This window comes from Dipodomys ordii, unplaced genomic scaffold (assembly GCF_000151885.1).
Source record: "Dipodomys ordii isolate 6190 unplaced genomic scaffold, Dord_2.0 Scaffold56, whole genome shotgun sequence".
Taxonomy (NCBI): Eukaryota; Metazoa; Chordata; class Mammalia; order Rodentia; family Heteromyidae; genus Dipodomys; species Dipodomys ordii.
In genome coordinates this window covers 6039082-6062231 of record NW_012267272.1, presented here as the reverse complement: position 1 = coordinate 6062231, position 23150 = coordinate 6039082, and the positions used below count along the sequence as shown (strand labels likewise).

At 44.8% G+C, this 23150-nt stretch overlaps 1 protein-coding gene across 1 annotated transcript in view; it reads left to right on the top strand.

Annotated features, from left to right (window-relative positions):
• The window catches only part of Kiaa1549 (KIAA1549 ortholog), a 66904-nt gene that overhangs the window by 1149 nt on the left and 42605 nt on the right, over positions 1-23150 (top strand). Inside the window, 7 exon segments of the mRNA XM_013021554.1 lie at positions 8312-10984; positions 12837-12925; positions 14267-14444; positions 16131-16261; positions 19007-19190; positions 21519-21578; positions 22105-22116. Coding sequence (XP_012877008.1) covers positions 8312-10984; positions 12837-12925; positions 14267-14444; positions 16131-16261; positions 19007-19190; positions 21519-21578; positions 22105-22116 — 3327 coding nt within the window.

The following is a 23150-nucleotide window of genomic DNA, read 5'->3' as shown; positions in this document are numbered from 1 at the left end:
TCAAAATAACCTGTCAGCCGTTCTCCCAAGCAAACGGAAACACTGCTGCTTGCAGCCCAGATACCTCCCACATTGCCCAGACTCAGGGCTTTTATGCCTGCCGGTGCTTCCAGTCAAGAGTGACCCTTCTCTCTCTTCAGCCTCCTGCTCCCTTGGTCAAAGAAAGGCTTAATTGGGAGCTGAAGGAAGGTATTAAGACAGTAGCATAGCTGTTTACTGTGTGTTGGAATTAGACCGACCCCAGCTTTGCCGTAGGCCCGGCACTGTGGGGAATTAACTGATGCTCCGCCCTGGCGTGGGAGGGAAGGTGCGCCGTCATGCCTCGTCATGGGATGTGGTGCCCGTCCAGCCCCCAGTGCAATCCGAGACCAGATTATCTCCAAGCTGCTGGTGTCCTTTCCCTGCTGTTGCAGGACTGTGTTTTGAATTAAATTATTTTAGGAACAGATGGTTGGCAGCGAAGTTTTCCCCTTTTGTTCTTAGTGAATCGAGTGTTTAGTTTGTTTTGGTTGTTCGCAGTGCTGGTTCTCTTGCTCTCCAGGTTGGTAGGAGAGGGTTGTGTTTTATTCAGGAAAGAAGAAAACGAGGCAAAGTGAAACATGGCATCTTCCAAAAAGCAGCACCATTGCTTGTGTTAAATCAGCATGTTCATATCTTCCTCCTCAAAGGAAACAAATCATACCAAGAGTCCGTAAATCCCAGCATGAGCCTCCTGTATTGATGGTTTAACTGTAAGATATATTAAAAAAATGTTTTGCAAGGGCATTATTTTAGCATTGTTTGGTGGCAATGGCAGTTTTGTTTTTATTTGTTTACTTCTTTTTGGTGTTGGTGCTGGGGTTTGAACTGAGCACTTGGCATTCTTGCTTAGCTTTTTGCCTCTCTCTTTCACACACATACATCTGTTGCCTCTGCCTATCTTTGTGCTGATACTGGAGCTTGAACTCAAGGCCTTGTGTTCTTGCTTGACTTCTTTGCTCAAGCTCCATTTGTAGCTTTTTGCTCATTAATTGCACACAAGAGACTCATAGATTTTTATGCTTGAGGTAGGTTTTTTTCTAACAATATGTCTTTTTTTTTTTCATTTTGGTCGGTTGTGGGCCTGGGTGCTGTTCCCTCAGCCCTTCAGCTCAAGGCTAGTGCTCTACCACTTGAACCACTTCAGCCACTTCTGGCTTTTTCTGCTTACATGGTGCTGAGGAATCGAACCCAGGACCTTATGCATGCAAGCCAAGCACTTTACCACTGAGCTACCTTCCCAGCCCTCTAACAATCTATCTTAAATCATATTTCTTATAACCAGTACTCACCAGTGGAGCGGGTAACATGGTAGGGACTACATCTGGGTATACATCTGGGATTTGAGAAAGAAAGGAAGACATTTTATTCTCCACGGCCGGGGTAGGAACAGATGAAACATAGGAATAAGAGAAGAGTGGTCTTCATGACACTAAGGACTCACTGACAAGTAGAAAAAGAATAAAAGTGGCTAAAGATTTGCTAAGTTGGCCACACATGGAAGTTAAAAAGACATGCCGGGCTGGGCGCTGGTGGCTCACGCCTCTCATCCTAGCTGTTCAGGAGGCTGAGATCTGAGGACCACCAGCCCAGGCAGAAAAGTTTGTGAGACTCTTCTATCTCCAGTTATCAGAAAGCCAGAAGTGGAACTGTGGGTCAGGTGGTAGAGTGCTAGCCTAGAGCAAAAGAAGCTCAGGGACAGTGCCCAGGCCCTGAGTTCAATTCGATTATACTATAAACTGGCTTTTTTTCAAGTTACTTTCTCTACTAACATTATTATTGTTATTAGTGCTTGTATTGGGGCTTAAATTCAGTTCCTGGGCCCTGCCCTTTATCTTTTTTGCTCAAGGTCTGTGCTCTATCACTTGAGCCATACTGCTTTGGCTTTTTGGTGGTTAATTGAAGATAAGAGTCTCACAGATTTTCCTCGATCTCAGCCTCCAGTAGCTAATTAAGATTACAGCTGTGAGCCAGCTTTTACTAATACTTTTAAGAAAATAGGGTGTGGTTGGAAGAACATTTGCATTCTGAGATCATTAGACCTGCCTTTCTTCATCACACTGTCTGCCATTTTGTGCTAGTCTTTAAACTCTTGGGGCCTCATTTGTACCAGAAGGGGTTTGGCTGGTCTCAAGGGATCCACATAGCTAGAAAGGTGCAGTCAGACAGGTAAGGGTTCCAACCGGAGAGTGTGTTTACCTTCATTGTCATGCTTTTGAGAGCCTGGGGCAAGGAAGCAGCCTGGTGGTGACCAGCGTGCATGTGCTGTTTCATGGTGGACATCCAATACACGTGTATTTTGTGGGCTTTGGGAGAGAAGACACCTTGACAGGGCTTCTTGCAGTGGGGTCGCAGCTGTGGGTCAGCTGGGAGCAGGGCACCGATCGGCTGGGTGACGTCTGCGTTCGATGCGTCATTTGCTGGCGTGCCACGGCTCTGCCTAGGTCTGGTCCCAGCCTCTGTTGCTTGTCTGTGTCGTCAGAGAGAGAACCTTTCATTCTTTTGTGATCCAAGGCTTTAGAGCTTGGAAATTGATCTCCAGGGCTTGAAGTGAGAGTCCCTGGTGCCTTTTAGGCGGAGAGAGTCTCACCTGGGTTTTCTAACCTCTTCCCGAATTAACTACAGAAGTAATTCCCTGTGGCCTGGCAGCTGCTGTCTCCTGGGTGTGCCTGTTTCTCCCCTAGGGTTTGGCAGAAAGAATAAAAGCATCTCAGCTTTATATTTCCCAATTGGAATTTTTGTACCTGTGTATTTTTTTCCCTCCAGTCAAGAGGACTTTTTTATGTTGTTTTTTTGACCTCCTTCGCTGTCCCTGTTCTATGTCCTCTTAAGGTGAGGTTGACCAAATGGCAATTGGCATCTGATCCTTTAGTTCATAAATCAGCCACTAAGTCTTGCTTATTATATGCTGTTTCATCTCTTGCTCTCTTCTGGTTTATGCGTTTCGGATTCATTTAAAATGGGATCCTGCTCCCTGTACAGCTCTTGTATTTCAAAACAAATTATATCATCGCAGAGTTTTAAAACACACATGAAATGATTTATCCATAGGCAAATTCTCAACTTGTATAACACACAGTTGGGCAGAAGCATGGTTTTATTACTACTTAAATGTATGACTTTTTGACTATCTCAGGCTCTTGGTCTGCTTTTCTGCTCATGGCTGGCCCTTTACCATTTGAGCCACACTTTCAGCCTGGCATTTTGCTGCTTAATTGCAGATGGAGTCTTGAGGCCTTTCTGTCCAGGCTGGCTTCAAACTACAACCCTCAGATCTCAGTCTCTTGAGTAGCTAGGATTATAAGCACCCTGCCAAGACTACTTCAAAAATTTTAGTGTCTTTACATTTGTGTAAAGATATTCTGTTCACAGAATTTTACATTAACTCAATTTTCATCTTGACTAGTGGATCTCAGATACTTCTGTTGTTGTTTTGTCTTCTATATGCATACACTATTTTAATTCAATAGTATTTGTCTTTGTAAGCTCATAAATTAGATATTTGTGTAATTTATTTGTATTATTTATATTATCATTATTATATATATTTATATTACTATGTGTTCATCACTTATTTTCCATTTCTTCTGAGATAATTACGCTTCTTCCTGATGGATATCTTTGTGTCCTTTGAATATCTTTGGTGTTAACACTTTTTATCTTAAGACTTTATTATTTTGTGTGTTTTCTTGATTACTCAAATCCAAGATGTCAAACATTTTCTCTTTTTTTTTTTTTTTTTGGGTCCGGTCATGGGAACTCTGGGCCTGGGCGCTGTCCCTCAGCTCTTCAGCTCAAGGCTAGTGCTCTACCACTTGAGCCACTGCGCCACTTCTGGCTTTTTTTTTCTGCTTATGTGGTGCTGAGGAACTGAACCCAGGGCCTCAGGCATGCAAGGCAAGCGCTCTACCACTGAGCCACCTTCCCAGCCCCATTTTCTCTTTCTTGTTCATTGTCATCTGGCTTCTAGTTCTGCAAAATAGTTATCTGCTGTGTATTACAATCACTTAACCAGCTCTGCTGCTTTTATAGTTTGCCTTTATTTTTGTTTTTCTGTGGTCTCCTGTTTGTGGGTGTAAGTTAAAAAAACATTCACCCTGCTTGAGAGTTCATGATCTTCTTACAATATAGAATTAATGTTGCTTATTAATTTTGGAAGATCCTTTGCACTCTTTCTTTGAATCTTGTCTCACTTTTTTCTTAAAAAAAATTTTTTTTTTTTTGTTAGTGGTGGGACTTGAACTCTGGGCTTGGACGCTGTTCCTCAGCTCTTTTTTTTTTTTTTTAAAATTGTGAAAATACCGTACAGAGGGGTTACAATTACATAGGCAAGGTAATGAGTACATTTCTTATCAAGCATTGTTGCCTCCTCCTTTGTTTCCCCTTACCATCCCTTCAGCATCAAATAAAACAGTAAAAACAGGGGTTATACCATGGGGAGGGACATACAAAGCAACAAAGAAATCATCTTATAAATATGTTAGAAACAATAGTATGTTCCTCAGCTCTTTCAAGCGCTCTACCACTTGAACTGCACCATCACTTCTGATTTTCTGAGTGGTTTATTGGAGATAAGAGTCTTACGGACTTTACTGCCCAGGCTGGTTTTGAACTGTGATCCTCAGGTCTCAGCCTCCTGAGTAGCTAGGATTACAGGTATGAGCCACTGGCGCCCGGCTTCTTAAATTTTTTATCTAGTTGATATTGGACTGTCCTATCTTTACTGTGACTTAAGGCTTCTATTGTTAGGTTTTCATCTATTTGTTTCTCTGTTTCCCATTTTGAGTAAATTCTTCAGTTTTATCTTTCAGTTTTTAAATCTCACTTTAACGGTATCTAAATTGCTGGTTCTACATGTACAGTGAGCTATAACAGGTTAGTTATGGTATTTTTCATTTCGAAATTTTCTTTGTTTTCAAATATTTCTGGCCAGTTTTTGTGTTTTTTTTTTGCTTAAACTCAGGACCTGGTGAGATTTTCTGCTCAAGGTTAGCATTCTACTACTTTGAACTACAGCTTCATTTCTGGTATTCTAGTAGTTAATTGGAGGTAAGAGTCTCACTGACTTTCCTGCCTGGGCTGACTTTGAACCGTGATCCTCAAATCTCAGTTTCCTGAGTCGCTACGATTATAGGCGTGAGACACTGGGGCCTGACTACCAGCCAGTTTTTATAACCTGGTGCTCTTTACTCATGTTTATGGTCCCTCATTACTTAAAATGAGTTAAGTGTATCTTTAAAAAAATATATTCTAGAATTCCAGTATCTACAGTTTTTTAAAGATCTGATGTTATTTGTGGGGATTTCTTTTGACTTGATTTTTTTCATGATACCTTATTTCCCTGTGTGTTTTATAAATTCTATTCTGTACTCATATTTGTTATAGCCTTAGCAATAGCAATACTTCATTGCTGATTGGAGAGTATGCTTTTCTTGGGGCCCTTTTTTTTTTTTTTTTGATATAAGATCTTGTTACCTTGTCCAGGCTGAATCTTAATTATGTGGACTCAAGTGATTCTTCTGTCTCAGCCTCCTAAGTATCCAGAACTATAAGTGCATGCCACCATGCCTGGCTTTAGGACAATGGATGTTGGCATCTGCCAGACATTGTGGAGCAGATCTACTTCAAATTAAGGGTCTTAGTGTATGATATTGAGCTATACATATATGTTCTAAGCTTTTTGCATACCTGCTGTCTAAAGTCAAAGTTGAGGTAGACATTCTCTCGCTTTCTCTCTCTCTTTCTCTTTCTTTCTTGCCTAAAGAACAGAGATGAGCCAGGCGCTGGTGGCTCACACCTGTAATCCTAGCTACGCAGGAGACTGAGATCTGAGGATCGCAGTTCAAAGCCAGCCTGGTCAAGAAAGACCGTGAGACTCCTATCTCTAATAAACCACTAGAAAACCGGAAGTGGTGCTGTGGCTCAAGTGGTAGAGTGCTTGCCTTGAGCTGAAGAGCTGAAGGACAGTGCTCAGGCCCAGAGTTCAGGTCCCACGACCAACAATAACAACAACAACAACAAAAGAACAGAGATGAATTATCTCAGGTGTGGAGGCTACAAGCCCAAGATGAAGGCATAGGTGCGGCTGGTTCACTCTGTGGTCTGTGAGGGTGAATCTGTTCCATGGGAGTCTCCTAACTGCTGGGGGTTGGCTAGTATTCTTGGACTTGTAGATATGTCCCCTGATCTCTCATCTTCACGCACGCATGCGTGTCCCCACATTTCCCTCTGCTACTCAGGACACCTTCGTAACATGAAGTAAGTTAAAGATTATCCCTGTACTAGTTCACCCATTGGCACAGGTGAAAGTAGAGCTCTGGTTGATGACTGTTGCCCGGTGACGTGGACGGGACCCTGTGCTGTCCTCAGCAGCTGGACCGTTGCTTCCCCTTCTTGTCTACTTGAACTACAAGGGAGTTGCCAGTACCTTATAAGTGCGGGCGGCTGCCGGGCGCCGGTGGCTCACACCTGTAATCCTAGCTACTCAGGAGGCTGAGATCTGAGGTTTGAAGCCAGTCAGGGCAGGAAAGTCCACGAGACTCTTGTCTCAAATAAATTAGCAAAAAAAAAAAACAAAAACAAAAAAAGCCAAATTGACACTGTGGTTCAAGTGGTAGAGCACTAGCTTTCAGCAAAGGAAGGTTAGGGACAGCACTCAGGCCCTGAGTTCAAGCCCCAGGATTGGTTAAAAATAAATAATTAAAGATAGTAGCTGTCACTGGGATGAAGGCTAGGAGAGTCTGAGCAGATAACTGTATGCTTCAGCGCTTTTGGAACTTAGTAGCAACATATCTCTTATTCATTCACTGGGTGGATATTTATTGAGTTTCTACACTATGCATTCACTGTGGTAGCCATAGAAAAAGAGAGAAACAATAGGGTGTTTTTTGGTTTGTTTGTTTTGCTTGTCCCTGAACTCAGGGCCTGAGAACTGTCCCTGAGCATCTTTTTGTTTAAGGCTAACACTCTACCACTTGAGCCACAGCACCACTTCTGGCGTTTTCTGTTTATGTGGTACTGAGGAATTGAACCCAGGGTTTCATGCATGCTAGGCAAGCGCTCTACCACTAAGCCACATTCCCAGTCCAGAAACAATGTTTATTAATTACTCTCTCCTGTTTCTGAGAAGCTACAGTCTAATGAGCTGGTTAATTTCGGCAGGTACAGTCACAAATGGGACTGGAAGGGACTCACTAACTCCCCTTTAGTCAGAAGAAGGAGGTCAGAGCTACACTCTAGCTGAAGGGCCAGTGGGAGAATCCAGACAGATGGTGGCAGCAATGTGCAAGTCACAAAGCCAGAGTAGATGTGGGTTTGGCAAAAGATATATATGTATGTATATATATATTTCACATATATAGATATATGCTTTGTGTGTGTCTGTGTGTGTGTGTATGCATGTGTGTGCTGGTACTAGAGTTTGAACTCAAGGCCTTGAGCTTTACCTGGCTTTTTCACTCCAGGCTGACTACCCCTTGAGCCACAGCTCCACGTCTGACTTTTTGGTATTTAATTGGATGCAAGAGTCTCACAGACTTTCCTGCCCAGGCTGGCTTTGAACTGTGATCTTCAGATCTCAGCCTCTGAGTAGCCAAGATTATAGATATGAGCACCAGCATACAACTAAGGATGTGGATTTGTCTAGAGTATAGTTGTATAGGCCTGAGAGGAGGGGGTGGGGCAGGGATGGTGAAAAGTGGGCTGGGAGGTGTCTGGAGCCTGCATGGGAAGGGCCAGAAATTGGCAAGGAGCACAGCTGGAAAACCGTGGGAGCCTCTAACTGGGATAGAACATCAGGAGCCGTCTGGTTCATTTCTCTTAGGAGCCAGCTCTTGTCATGGGCTTTGGAGTTGAGGCAGCCTTGGATGGGTGCTCTTGTAGGTAATTTATTGATCTTCCCTAGTCAGTGAATGTGTAGTTAATTTATGGACCTTCCCTAAGCTCCCATTCTTTGTGTGTTGGGTGATTGGGAGAGAATGGCTAGACAGCCTTGGAAAGCCCCTTGCATTTCCTGTCTTCTGACTGTGTGTTGTTAGAAAGTACAAGACATCAAAAAAGCGTGCAAATGTGTTCACATGTATGCAAGCTGGAGTAAAGGTGCTGCTCAGGTTTATGAATATTTACAGATACTGTCGTGTCTGGCTTCCAGCTCACTGCTGAACTTCTAACTGCGAATCGCGGGGCTTTCTCGTGAACGGGTGTTTGCAATGAGTGTGTGTTTTCTGCCTGTCACACAATGTTCGCCGTGTGACTTAGTGCCTCCCGGCTAACGCAGCTTTGGTTTTCTTCCTAGATGAGATCTATCTGGAACAGCAGCACAACCTTTCTTCACCCTCCGTGGAGTTCCTGCAGGAGACCAGCGTGGCGCGCAGCCCTGCCCTTATGGCCTTAACAGAGACTGCTCCGGGGTCCCAGGCAAGCTGGTCTCTCCTCCTGCCCTCCTCTTCATCTGCCATTGCTTTGGACACCACCTTTTTAAACGATGGTCCACAGACCCCAAGCGCAGCAGATCCCAGCATCTTTGTGGCGAATTATGGCTCAGTGATGAGTAATGAGGTAGCCATCGATGAGGAGGAAATGGATAACTGTCTACCAGAGGCTCCCTGGACCACTTCACAGATGGTTTTCCCACTGCAGGATCTCACCACCAGCCCGCCAGAGCCACCCCGGGAAACGCCCGCGCCTCTGCTCACCCCATCCAGACCCACAATTTCTTTGCTGGGTGAAGAAGTGACTTCAGCCTGGCGAAACACACTGCAGCCATCAGGGGCATATGCTGAATCCTCCAGTCACTTCAACACTTTTGGGTCAGCTTTTCCCACCTCCGAGGGCTTCATGCCAACTCCTAGTAGGAATGTGGTGCTTTATCCTACTCCTGAAATTCACAGCCAGTTATCAAGTAGGACTTTGCCAGAATTTTCAGCTTCAGTAATGGAGGAGGCAGCAACTCTCCTTTTTAGCATCCCATCTTTGATGCCTCAGCCGTCAGGCGATGGCATGACTCAACAGCCATCTGTCCCCCCGAGGGAGGTCTCGCCGCCTCTAGAAGATGTCCTGGCCACGAGCGCAGATCGGTATCCGGCTAGGACCTCTGCTTGGAGTCAACATCTAGAAGAAACCACCCCTCCAAAAGTGTATCCCACTGTCACTGTGTCGCGGACAGCCCCTGCTTTGAGCAGCATACCTTTTGCTTTATTTTCAGACTCTTTGGCATTTGTGTCCTCTGCTAGCCAGTCAGCGGATGTGTCCCACAGCCCCTTCCTTTCGAGCAGTGCTGGCGGCGCGTCTGAACTGCCTGGCAGTTCTGTGGTCTCCCCTTGTGTGGATAACACGTGTGTCTTGAGCCCAGTGGCCGCTCTCCGAACGCACACGTGGTGCACGTCTTGTGCTGAGATGTCACCTCAGCCGGGTCTGGCCACGAGTCTTACGGGGAAAGACCTGGGGTCAGGAGATGAGCCAGAGACCATGACCACAGCCATGGTGGACCGAAGCCACTCTCCATGGAGCAGTGTGGGTGCAGAGCTCTCTGCATTTGAAGAAAATCCTCAAGAGTTTAATACGCTTTTCCCCTCCAGGCCTGTTCTGTCCCTTTCTTCCAGATCTGTGGACATCTTAGACTCAAGCTCTGGCATGTCAGCTAGGGTGGATGTGGACACTGTTACCACCACCCACGGGTCCCCTTCCCATGTCTGCTTCTCCCCATCTGTGTCACCTGATCCTGCTTTGGACTCTTCCTCTGTCACCCAGGCCCAAGAGACACCATTCAGTGTGACAGCTGTGTTCCCCTCTGTGGTCCCGAGTATTTCCCTTGACTTGTTTTTCTCAGTCACGTCCAACCAAAATACTCCATCACATGCTGGCAGAGACCCAACCCCGCTGACCTCTTATAGTTTGGTTGGCTTAGTGGAGTCTATACATATGTCTGACCAAGAATCTACCAGTGTTTTTGAACATGGATCGGGCTTTTATTCAACCCCACCTCTGGAGCTCAGCAGCCCAGGCCCTTCTACTTCAGGGGGTCTTGCTTCTCCCTCTGGGATGTCAAGTGATCTGTCCGCCTTCAAGTTGCAGACCTTCCCCACCCTGGTTGAGACTCTTGCATTGTCTGTCAGCTCGCAGTCATCTCCACTTTCTGTTCTGAATTCCTCAAACCTGGAGTCTCTTCAGCCCTGGCCAAGTTCAGAGGTGGCTTTCAACACAGTCACTTTTCTATGGAACCTCTCTGCCGCATCGCCATTACTCTCAAGCTCCCCCTGGGACTCTCTCAAGTTCACCAAAGCATCGACCAGTTTGCCAATGGAGTCAGATGCTCATTTTACCTCAGCTTTTACTGAAACTACCTCCACCTCTGAGCTTCCTCTCATTCCCCACGAATCTGAACTCATCACATTCGTGCACGCCACCGGCTCTGAGCCTGTTCTCGACCTCTCTTCTACCGAGACTTACTTCCTGCCCATGTCTCCTTCTTCCCATTGGACACCCATTTTTATGGAGTCTTTTCTATCCTCAACTTTGACACCTTCCAATAGCCATATCCACACTACAGATGCACACACATTGGGCTCCCCCTCCTCCAAAGTTACTCCCAGCAGTACAGAGTTGTTGACCCATGTGACCCTGTCATCTGTCTCCTCATTGGTTCCTGAGTTGAGTCCCTCCCCTCTGCCTACAGAGACAGTCCCCATGCGTCCATCCTCCACACCCACAGATTTCTTTCCAAATTCCTCCCCTGCGCCAAGCACGCCCAGTACCACTGTTGTCATAGAGGATGCAGTGGACACTGGCCCCAACAGTGATCGTGTAAGCGAGAACCCCCAGGGGAGCAGTGTGGCTCCTCCTCCGCCATCCTTCGGTCCCTGGACCACCTCCATTCCTGAAGCAACAGTGGGGCTCCCAGCACTGGTCACCACCAAGCCACCGTATGTGTGTGATATTACAGTTCCGGACGCTTACTTGATCACGACTGGTAAGACTGCGTCTCCTCATCTCTGTGGGGTAGGAGGTCTTGCTAAGATGCTCATGTGAAGGCCTTCTGGGGCAGACCATTATATAGCTAGGAGTGCAGACAGTGGCTTCACAGAACCTCCCATAGTGATCCTTCTCCTCTGCCTGCCTTCTGTGAACTCTCCAGTTACCTAGCCTATTCCTCTGTCTCCCAAACTGTTAAAACAAGGATGAAAATGACATCTGCTGCATGGCCTTATTGTAAAGATTTGCATTCATGATGTTATTATAAAGATATGCATGCATGCATGTAAAATGTTTAGTCGGTCCAGGAGATGGTGGCTTACGCCTGTAATCCTAGCTACTCAGGAGGCTGAGATCTGAGGATCACAGTTTGAAGGTAGCCTGGGAAAGAAAGTTTGTGAGACTCTTATCTCCAATTAACCACCAGAAAACCAGAAGTGGAGCAGTGTCTCAAAGTGGTAGGGTACTAGCTTTGAGTGACAAAGCTCAGGAACAGTGCCCAGGACCTGAGTTCAAGCCTCATGATTGACAAAAAAAAAAGTGTTTAGTCTGAATATGGCATCTAGGTATACACAAAATATTGCATGTTTGTAGTTGCAATAAGGACAAATAAGAGATTTTAATGAGCCATAGAAAATTTTCCTAGGGTTTTGAGCGTTTGCATAGATGACATGATTGAAGTGAAAAACATTCTTATTTAATTCAACCAGAGAGTTGGCAATTGAATTAGGACAACCCTTAGAATTTCTTATTAACTTACTATTCTTTTGCTTTTCTATATAGTTTTGTCTCTAGGATACTTGATTTCTCCTTTCTTTATTCTTCTCTCTTCTCTCTCTCTTTGGGCATGGGGCTTGAACTCCAGGTCTGTGCACTGTCCCTTAGCTTTTTTATTCAAGGCTAGCACTCTTTTTGTTGTTGTTGTTGTTGGTTGTGGGGCTTGAACTCTGGGCCTGGGCTCTGTCCCTGAGCTCTTCAGCTCAAGACTAGTGCTCTACCACTTGAGCCACAGCACCTCTTATAGCCTTTTCTGTTTATGTGGTACTGAAGAATCGAACCCAGGGCCTCATGCATGCAAGGCAAGCACTCTACCACTGAGCCACCTTCCCAGCCCTGAGGCTAGCACTCTTCTACTTGAGTCACAGCTTTACTTCTGGTGTTTGATGGTTAACTGGACTTTCTTGCCCAGCCTAGCTTCAAACCATACCCTCAGCTCTCAGCTTCCTGAATAGCTAAGATTATAGGTGTGAGCCACTGTCTCTCAGGTCTGTTTCTCATTTTTTAGTAATTTTCTATCAGTGAGTTCAGAGAGGGGTTTGAAGTGATTTGTGTGCATGTGGTGCTGGGGAAATTGGACTTAGGTGCTCTACTACTTGAGCCATGCTCGTGTTACTCTTTCTATGGAGCTCAGTTGGAGACCAGAGTTAGTTCATGATGGACTTTGAGGGAGTCATATGACCATGGTCATTTAGTGAGGGGTAAGTGTGGTCTGGAGGTCTCCCTCTCTACTGTCGGCACTCTCTACTTGTACACAGCTGGACAACTGTAAGAGGAAAATGGGAACCGGGAGCATTTTGTCTCCTGGCTGGAGACAGCAGCTGCTTCCTGATCTGAGGCACCAGGGGTAGAGACTTTGTGCTCATGCTGTGCTTGCTTACCTGGCATCTTCAAGTCCCCCGTCCCCACAGCTGTTCCTTCTAGTATTGGCCAGCTTGGACTCTTCTGCTGTGGTTAGTGTGGGTCTTGTGTTACAAAACACACCGTGGCGTCACTCTGTGGTCCAGAAGCGGGACACCATCCTTCTTCATCGTGGCACTAAAACACATGTGGTGGTTGGATTTCATTTGCAGTGCTGGCCCGTCGGGCGGTGCAGGAGTACATCATCACGTCAATTAAGGAAGTGCTGAGGATCCACTTCAGCAGGGCAGTGGAGCTAAAGGTGAGTCTCTGAGGCTCGAGGGGTCTCACGTTGGACAGACTGGATGTGGCAACAGGTGGCCCCAGCCGTCCAGTTACTCTCTTTCCTCTGTATTATACCTCCCTGGCTCACTTGCCATTCTCTCCATCTCCAGCAAGCATCATTCTATCAGGGGAGACTGTCCTGATCTCAGACAGGCTCTGGTTTTGTCTAATGGAAGGGGGGAGGGAGTTATGTGTTGGCAGAGCTGGAGCCAAAGACTCTCAATCCAGAGAATATGGTTTGGGATGAGGACCTAAATGGTTTTGCTTACCTTGGTTTCCATGATAGGACTCAGGTTTGAGTCCACATATCTTTCTGCACACCAGTGAGAGAAATGGAGTTCTGCATTGTTTATACTGGACCCCATGATGGGAGCCTGCGCCCAGAGGAGTTCCGGAGCTAGGTCCACTCTAGCCATGCATCACGGTGGCTGTGGGCTCAGGTGCACTGAGGTTGCTACACAGCACCTTTCGGAAATGCAGAGAAAAGGCATGTCCCACAAAGAAGCGCTTTGTTTTGTTTTTGTTTTTGCAGTGCTGGGGATGTTTTTGCAGTGCTTTGTGCATAGGCAAGCACTGAACTACTGAGTTATATACTCTAGTCAGTCACTGATGTGTGTGTGTGTGTGTGTGTGTGTTGGTACTGGAGCTTGAATTCCAGGGCCTAGCTTGCTCACTTAGCTTTTTTACTCAAGTTGGAGTTCTACCACTTGAGCTTCATGCATCTCTGCTTCTGTTTTTTTTATTGGTTATTTGGAGATAACCAATCAGATCTCACATTTATTTACCTGGCTAGCTTAGAACTGGAATCCTTAGATCTCAACCTCCTGAGTAGCTAGGGTTACAGGTGTGAGCCACCAGCGCTCAGCTACTAATAATTTTTTGAATTGACTCCACGTTTAAATGATGTTTCAGATATATTAGATGAAATGAAATATTTCAAGTTTAATTTCACCTGTCTTTATGTTTTTAATGTATCCGCTGGAATTCTTACTATTGCATAGGGGGCTCCCATTCTGTTTATTTTGGACAGTGATACTCAATAGAATGAGTTCTCTTTTCTGTGTGGTTTAAGTATAGCAAACATATTGATTTTTCCATAGCTCATTATTCAGTTTTCTCCTTGCTCCTCCGCATGGTTTTGAGAAGAATATAAAAGGAATAGATAAAATTAAATCTTGATTATGTATCATTTACTCTTTTTTTTTTCATTTACTCTTTTACTTCAAGTACCGATACTTTCTTTTACCTAATTTATTATTTTTCTATTCAGCACAACTTCCTTTAAGTTTGAGTTACCTTTAATGTCTTCTTTCCTTAGGTGTATGAACTATTTCCTGACTTCACATTCCTGGTAACATCTGGACCTTTTGTTTACACGGCAATATCAGTCATTAATGTCCTCATCAATAGTAAACTTGTCCGAGACCAAACTCCTTTAATCCTGTCTGTGAGACCTTCCTTCCTCGTGCCCGAGTCCAGGTTCCAAGTTCAAACAGGTGAGAGACACCACTGAGTACGGTGGTTTTGATTAGTAGACAGAATTTTGTTTCTTAATTTTTAAGAGATTGGGTATTGTTTTTAAAATGTACTAGTCTGTCTGTCCATCTGTTAATCCATCCATCATCCCTCCATTTATTTTTAAAAATTTTTTATTGTAAAGATACTGCACAGAAGGTTTACAGTTACACGAGTAAGGTAATGAGTCCATTTCCTCTCGAGCATCGTTACCTCCTCCTTTGTTTTCCCCGTACCTCCATTTGTTTTGAGATGTGTTGCTGTACTTTCTGGAATGGATTAGAACTTGAATGATCCTCCTGCCTTAGCCTGCCGGGTCAGGCATGTGCTGCCATACCTGGCTCTATTATTTAATTTTAAGAAAACTTGATAGTAATGGAAAAAAACCCTAAAACATAAAAGCAGAAGGAGTAGTTTAATGACCCTCCCGGGTACACACCATAGACTTTCATCCATTTTCAGCTCTTTCCCAGGCACATTATGGTTACAGCCCATGTCACATTCCTCTACACTGACTCTCAGAGACCATATCATTACTCTTAAGTTTTCAGCTAGAAAGGTGGCTCAGTGGTGGAGTGCTTGCCTAGCATGCATGAAACCCTGGGTTTGATTCCTCAGTACAACATACACAGAAAAAGCCGGAAGTGGTGCTGTGGCTCAAGTGGTAGAGTGCTAGCCTTGAGCAAAAGAATTTGCTCAGGGACAGGGCCCAGGCCCTGAGTTCAAGCCCCAGGCCTGGCAAATAAAAAAAGAAAAAATTCAGCCTAAACCTTAAAAATTTAAGGACCGTTAGACACATACATATGTTCCCCATCTTTGTACTTTACTTTTTCTTCAAAAGTGCTATCCTTCTTGCCAGTAAGGATATCATCACTGACCACAGAACAGGATGCTATGTCCTGAAAGGAAAACTTTTTCATGTGTGTGCTGGTCCTGGGGCTTGAACACTATACCTGGGTGCTGTCCCTGAACTTTCTGGCTCAAGATAAGTTCTCTACCACTTGAGCCACAGTTCCACTTAGGGCTTTTTGCTGGCTAATTGGAGTTAAGAGTCTCAAAGACTTCCTTCCCAAGCTAGCTTTAAACTGTGATTGTCAGATCTCAGCCTTCTGATTAACAAGGATTATAGATGTAAGCCATCAGTGCCCGGCTGATTGTTACATATTGTATACATGTATTGAAATGTCACACATCCCCGTCAATACATACAATTACTGGGAGTTAATTAAATGCATATTTTAAAAGATTTATCTGAAAGAAAGAAATAATGTTTCATCGTGGTCAGCCCCATACTATGGATGAAATTGTTGATTTAGATATTTTTTCCTGTCTTCATCTCTTAAGTCTTCAACCAAAAAAAAAATTTTTTTTTGGTTGGTCCTGAGGCTTGAACTCAGGGCCGGGGGCTATCTCTGAGCTTTTTTTTTTTTTTGCTAAGGATCATTCTGCCCCTTTGAACCACAACTCCACTTCAGTTTTCTGGTGGTTAATTGGAGATAAGAGTCTCATGGGGATTTTTCTGTCCAGTCTGGCTTCGAACTGTGATCCTCAGATCTCAGCCTCCTGAGTAGCTAGGATTACAGGTGTGAGCCACCAGTGCCTGACTTTGATCTCCTAACTCTTAAACTGCATCTCTTTCATGAGACTTTGATCACTGTCCTTTTCAGTGCTTCAGTTTGTGCCTCCAAGTGTGGATACTGGTTTTTGCAACTTCACCCAGCGCATTGAGAAAGGTCTGATGACGGCGCTCTTTGAAGTGAGAAAACATCATCCAGCCCCCTACAACCTCACGGTGCAGGTAAAAGGATCTTGCCCACAACACAACAGGAAGACTTCTTCCACAATGTCTTATTGCCTCTCATCCTCTCCAGTGGAAAAAGCCCAGTTGGTGTGGACCAGGGTTGATCGCATCCTGTGCTGCAGAGTCTAGATAACACAAAGGGGCTGTGTAGTGCTGGAAGCAGTGCTCGAGTAGCTGATGACCAGAGAGCTCAGATATGATGAGCTGACCACAGGAGACCTCATACAGGAGAGTTAATAGTATTCAGGCTAAACAGCTGACCAAGGACTATGGTTTTCATGGAAGTTGATTATGCCTTATCTGAAGTGTTTTTAGGATCAGAATTGGGAGTTTGGGGATTTCAGAATATTTGCAGAGACCTGACTGGTTGAGCTTCTCTAATCTGAGAATCTGAAATGACTCAGAATCCCAAACTCTTGTGTGTGTGTGTGTGTGTGTGTGTGTGTGTGTGTGTTGGTACTAGAGCTTGGACTCAGGGCCTGGATGCTGTGTGTGTGTGTGTGTGTGTGGTGTGTGTGTGTGTGTTGGTACTAGAGCTTGGACTCAGGGCCTGGATGCTGTCCGTGAGCTTTTGTGGTCAAGGCTAGCACTCTACCACTTTGAGCGGTTACTTGGACTTTCCTGCTTAGGCTAGCTTTGAACTTCGATCCTCAGTTGTCAGCCTCCTGAGTAGGTAGGATTACAGCCATGAGGTTCTAGCTCCTGGCTTTGAGCATGCTCACTGTTGCTCTGCTGAGGTTCCGGTTTGGAACTGATGAGGTTTTTAGATTAGGCATGTTCCACCTGTATTGTAGAAATGTTGTGGGACACAGCCTAAACATAGAAAAGGATTCTCTTCAAAGAACTGGCTGCAGATATCGTGTGCAAACTGCTGATATTTCTGTATTTCTTTGGTCTTTTTATTTATTTTTTATTTTGTCAGTCATAGGGGCTTGAACTCTGGGCCTGGGTACTGTCCTTGAGCTCTTCAGCTCAAGGCTAGTGCTCTACCACGTGAGCCACAGCACCTCTTCTGGTTTTCTGGTGGTTTGTTGGAAAATAGAGTCTCATGAACTTTCCTGCCCAGGCTGGCTTTGAACCACGATCCTCAGATCTCAGCCTCCTGCGTACCTAAGATTGTAGGTATGAGCCACTGGTGCCTGGATATTTCTTTGATCTTTTATTTTTCCCTCTTCCAGACTCTTCTCTTTCTGGATTATAAATTAACTAGACTTTTCCTGCATGCACTTTCATGTTTCTTAGTTCTTCGTATTTTACTTATCTTTTCAATTCTTTGTTTTTACAGATTTCCCTAAACTGCATCTTTGCAGTCACTAATTCAGTCTATCATGGTGTCTATGAGATTATTCAATCTTTCTGCTGAGATTTTTTTTTTTAGTAGTCATTTTTTCCCTCATTCAACTTTGCTCCTTTCCTGAGATAATATAGGATTACCTTCAGAGTCTCTGAGGTCATGAGTTAGGGTTTTTGAATTTGCCTGTTATTGCCTACATTATGTCAGTTTTCTCTGCAACTCTATTGACTTCTATCCCTTGCTTTTATGCAGCTAGTTTTCCATTAAGTGTCTGGAGACTATTGTTGGTAGTTATTTGTTTGTTAGGGATGAAGAACCAGATTTATTTTGGAAGTTGGTCCACTTTTCCCCTTCTGTTTGAGGGGAGTGGGGGAGAGGGAGAAGGAGAGGGAGAGGATGTGTGTTATGAAAAAACCTCTTTTCCTTTCATTTGCAGTCCTGCTTTGTCTTTTGCATGACCTGGTATGCACTTGAGTTATTATTGCCTTTCTCTCTTTCTTGCCATAGGGTTTGAAGCCTTTTATTCCCCTGGGGCAGTGACTCTTTTCTCTTAGGATCCAGTTCTCCGGACTATTCTGGGAGTTGGGGCGGCTGCTAGCACCTGGATGTAGCCATTAGGAGCAGAAGAGGAGAAAGGCAATGAACTTGGCTCTTTGGGATTCAGGCTTTTAATTGATTAGTCTAATTCTTGTTCCATAGCTACTTTTGGTCTCTGGTCCTCTGCTCTCCCCCATGGGGCCTGGACCTGGGGAAACAGTGACTCCCAGCTCAGCTTTTGGTGTGTGCCTGTGTGTACCTGTGTGTTTGCTGGGTATTGGTTTCTTTCCTTCTTGTTTCAATATGATTCTCTCCCTATTTCATCATCAGAGCTTTAGTCTCCTTATTGTTGTTTCACTGGGATTTGGGGTGGGTGACAGAGGCTGAAGGGAAAGAAATCCACAAGGTCAGCTCAGCATTTCATGCAAAAAACACTTGGGGGGAAATGCTGCAGGAAGGAACCAGGTTAGAAAGACAGTTATTCTTCCTTTAAAAAGGTTTTTTTCTTTTAAAATCTCACCAGGCACTGGTGGCTCACATCTATAATCCTAGCTACTTAAGAGGCTGAGATCTGAGGATTATGGCTCAAAGCCATTGCTCACCTCCAGCAGGCAAAGCCCATGAGACTCTTATCTCCAATGAACCACTAAGAAGCCTGAAGTGAAGCTGTGGTTCATGTGGTAAAGTGCTAGTTTTGAGTGAAAAAGTTAAGAGACAGTACTCAGGCCCTAAGTTCAAGTCCTGGTACTGGTACCACCCTCCCCCCCCCAAAAAAAAAAAAAGAAAAGAAAAAAGAAAAACGGGGAGGAGAGAGAGAACCTGTATGAGAGAAACCTTAGTCAATTTCAGTTGTTTTCAGCTGAATGATTAAATTTATTCTAAAAACTTCTGACTTTTTTTTTAAACTCCAGATCTTGAACGTGACTGTTGGTTCTTCGAGGATGGCTCCTCGGCGGGGCCCAGTGAATATTATCTTTGCTGTTAGAGGCACACAAGGATTTTTGAATGGGTCAGAGGTGAGCGAGCTGCTCAGGAACCTGAGTGTGGTGGAATTCAGCTTCTATCTGGGGTACCCGGTGCTGCAGATTGCAGAGCGTGAGTACTGAGCTCCTTGGAGGAGCTGGGGAAGTGGCGGTGGGTATTTTTGATGGAGGATCTCTTTTTAAAAAATATTTTGTGTGTGTGTGTGTGTACGTGTGTGTGTGTGTGTACGTGTACGTGTGTGTACGTGTACGTGTGTGTGTACGTGTGTGTGCGTGTATGTGTACGTGTGTGTATGTGTGTGTGTACGTGTACGTGTGTGTGTGTGCGTGTGTGTGTGCGTATGATGGTACTGGGTCTTGAACTCAGGGCCTCATGTTCTCCTTTAGCCTTTTTTTGCTCAAGGCTGGAGCTCTACCGCTTAAACCACAGCTCCATTTCCAGCTTTTTGATGGATATTTGGAGATAAGAGTCTCACGGACTTTTCTGCCTGGGGTGACTTTGAACCAGTCTTCAGTAACTAGGATGGTGGACAGGAGCCACTAGTGCACAGCCCATTTTTAATTTTATAGAGGGATTTGATTTGAAGCAATTTCAGGTTTACAGCAACTGGAATCTAGAGGTACTGAAATGTCCCCTTTTCCTTCTCCGACCTCCACAGCATCCCCCATCTCAACGTCCAGCTCTAGAGTGGGCCATTAATTGTAGCTGGTGAACCCATATAGGCTCACTCATCACCACGCAGAGTCCATAGTTTATCTTGGAGCTCTGCCTTGAGTGAGCATCTATAGATGTAGACAAGTGTGTGATGCCTTTATTCTGTCATGGGAAGTAGTTTCACTGAGCCCCTTTTTCCAGAGGAACTACTTGATGGAACATCAACATAAATCAGATCAAATTGGAACTTCTCACGTTTCAGCCAGAGCGGCATACTCTGTGCCTTGCTTGTGTTGCAGTTCTGCAGATCCTACCAGAGTCTGGTGAATGCTAGGCAAGAGCTCCCTTACTGAGTTGCATCACTACCTTCTGTTTTTTTTTCCCTCAAGGCAAGTGGGATATTGCTTAAAAGTATGCCAATTCTAGCTGGATGCTGGTAGCTCATGCCTATAATCTTATAATTGTAGCTACTCAGGAGGTTGAGATCTGAGGATTGTGGTTCAAAGCCAGCCCAGGCGGAAAGTCCACGACACTCTTATTTACAGTTAGCTACCAGGGGTTAATTGTAAATAATTTTCGATTTTTTTGCGCAAAGCGCGCGCGCACACACACATACACCCCCCTCCCCCACACAAAATGCTAATTCTAGAAAAGCAAAATATGGACATTGGGAACAGATATGTGGCTGTTAGTATAAACAGGGAGGGAGGTTTGTCTATAGAAGAGCATTCAAAGGTGTTTGGGTGCTATGAATTATCCTGTATCTTCATTGTGGTGGATTTTGTGACTATACATTTAGCACACTCCTAATGCTGGATGTCAAAAAGAGTGGATTTTACTCTGTACTGACTAAAACAAAAACAAAATGAAATGAAAACAAACCCTTTCTTCCTGGCTTAGGCCATTAGATTCCCAGTGCAAATGGAGATAGTTGAGAAGAATGGGGGAAAGTTTACTTTAAAAGATAGCAGATTCTGGGGCTGGGAAGGTGGCTCAGTGGTAGAGTACTTGCCTTGAATGTATGAGGCCCTGGGTTTGATTCCTAAGTATCATATAAGCAGAAGAAGCTGGAAGTGGTGCTGTGGCTCAAGTGGTAGAGCGCTAGCCTTGAGTTGAAGAGCTGATGGACAGTTCCTAGCCCCAGAGTTCAGGCCCCGTGACCTACCAAAAAAAAAAAAGATTCTGGAGTTGAAGTCAAGTCAAAAAAAAAAAAGGCAAATTTTTGTCAAAATGGAGCCACTGTATGGCCTTTATTGTTGATTATGAAGAATAATCTGTAAAGCCTAGCAGTAGCTAGGAATAAGGCTGTTATTTACAGGTACCAACTTTTATTTCTGCACAGTGTGTGAGACCAGGACTATACAGATGCAAACGGGATTGTGCTGGGACAAATCAGGAGCTGAGGTCACTTGCCCTGAGTTATGAATGACTGGGAAACCCAGAGTAATGAAAGTGCAGTGTGTGAGCACTTTGCTCTGGAGCACTGCTATTTGTGGGCGAATTAGGGAGTGGATGATCTTTTTGGGAAGCCAAATCTGTGATGGGCCTGGGATGGGTCCTTTCTTTCCTCTATCTGCTGTTGTCCTGGAGACAAGCATCCTTAGCAACTGCTGTCTGTGTCTTTATACTCATCTGGCATTTTGCTGGCCAAATTCAAGAGTGCAATAGCAAGGGAAGGTCAGAGCATGCATTGTAATTTACCCAGGGCTTCCTTGGACACTTGCCTTTCTGACCGATACAGATGTGTGTCTTACAGATGTTTCTCCCCTCCCGACTCTCTTGCAGCTTTCCAGTACCCACAGCTCAACTTGTCTCAGTTATTGAAGTCTTCTTGGGTCAGAACAGGTATGTTTAACTTCGGTAATATTTTGGGAACTGTAAGAGTAAGAAGTCTGTGCAGGCATATTGAGGACACACCCTTCCTGTTTTCTAAATTCAGGGCAAAATGTACTTTAAATCTTGGCAAAGAATGAATGAGAAAGAGATTCAAATTGGGCTGTGGGAATGCATCCCACTGAGTTATGGCACCAAAAAAAAAAAAAAAAAAAAGATTGACCTTCTTTAGAATTCTTCCTTCATGTCTAGGACATGATCTAATGAATCAGCTGTCTCCTGGCCCAGCACTGGGCATGGATAACATTTTCCTTGAATGTTATTTGTTTGGTTTTATAAAGACAAGTAAGGTAGCGTGGGGGCCTGGGTCACACACATGGAGCAAGAACTGGTGCGGGAGCGTGGGGGTGGGTTCTCCTACTCCAGCAGTATAGAAGGAAGGAAAGGCCGGGAACAGAGAGGGCAGTTACAGTATATAGTAAGGTAACAAAGAGTTTAGTTAACAGAGGGAAGAGTGGAGGCCATTCAGAAGAATGAGTGGTCCTGGGCTGTAGCTCCTACCCCTTCTTTTTTCTCCTCCCTTATTGGTGTGTTTGAAGCAGGCAAAGCCCTCTCTTGGGCGGTGTCCGCAGGATACTGAGCTTGACCTTCTCCCTTTTCCTCCTCCCTTTAAGCAATTGTGGTTGACTTGTCTAAAACAGGAAAGATCCTCCCTTGGGCAGTAAGCTGCAGGATGGTGGGCTGGCGTGGCTAGCAGAGGCTTTTTTTTTTTAGCCCTCTGAGAATGTTGCAAAATAAACAGGCTTTTTTGTTTTGGTGCCATTACTGGTGGTTGAACTCAGGGCCTTGCATTCTCGCTTGGCTTTTTCCACTCATAGGGGTGCTCTGCCACTTGAGCCATGCCTCCAGTTCCCTTTTGCTGGTTAATTGGAGATAAAGTCTCAAGGCCTTTTTTTTTTTTTTTGGCCAGGCTGACTTGGAACTGTGATCCCCAGTTCTCATACTCCTGAGTAGCTAGGATTACAGGCATGAGCCACAGATGCCTGATTAAAAATGGCTTTCTAACCTGATCCAAATATCCCCCTCCTCCCAACTACACCTTGCTCAGCCACCGCTCACCAGAAAAGAGCTACAGTCACCATTTCTGGGCTTCTCAGGCCCTGGAGGTTCTTCACTGCGTTCATCTCTTCTCTTGGGGCCGCAGGTTCTAGCCTTCAAGGTGATTAAGTGACTTGGCCAAGGTTGCAAGGATTGAAACCAGTTCTGGACCCAGCAGATAAACTGATTGTCTGTCTAGATAATCTTGTTCAATGCAGATAAGAGAAGACAGGCAGATTCTCTTTCTTCCAGTTAATGGGTGAATCCAATTCTTAAGACCAAAGAGGAACTCCTGCTATTTTCAGAAGTTTTGAGATAAGCGCAGGTAGATCACGTGTTTGATGTTCTGTGGGCATCCTTCATCTCATTCAGCTCATTCATGGCTGAGTTCCTGGGACTTTTGACCTGGGCTCCAGAGTGTCAATTCTCTAGCCCTTCCTTTCCCCAGCCAATTGTTTGGTCCACTTTTTTTTTTTTTTTGGGTCC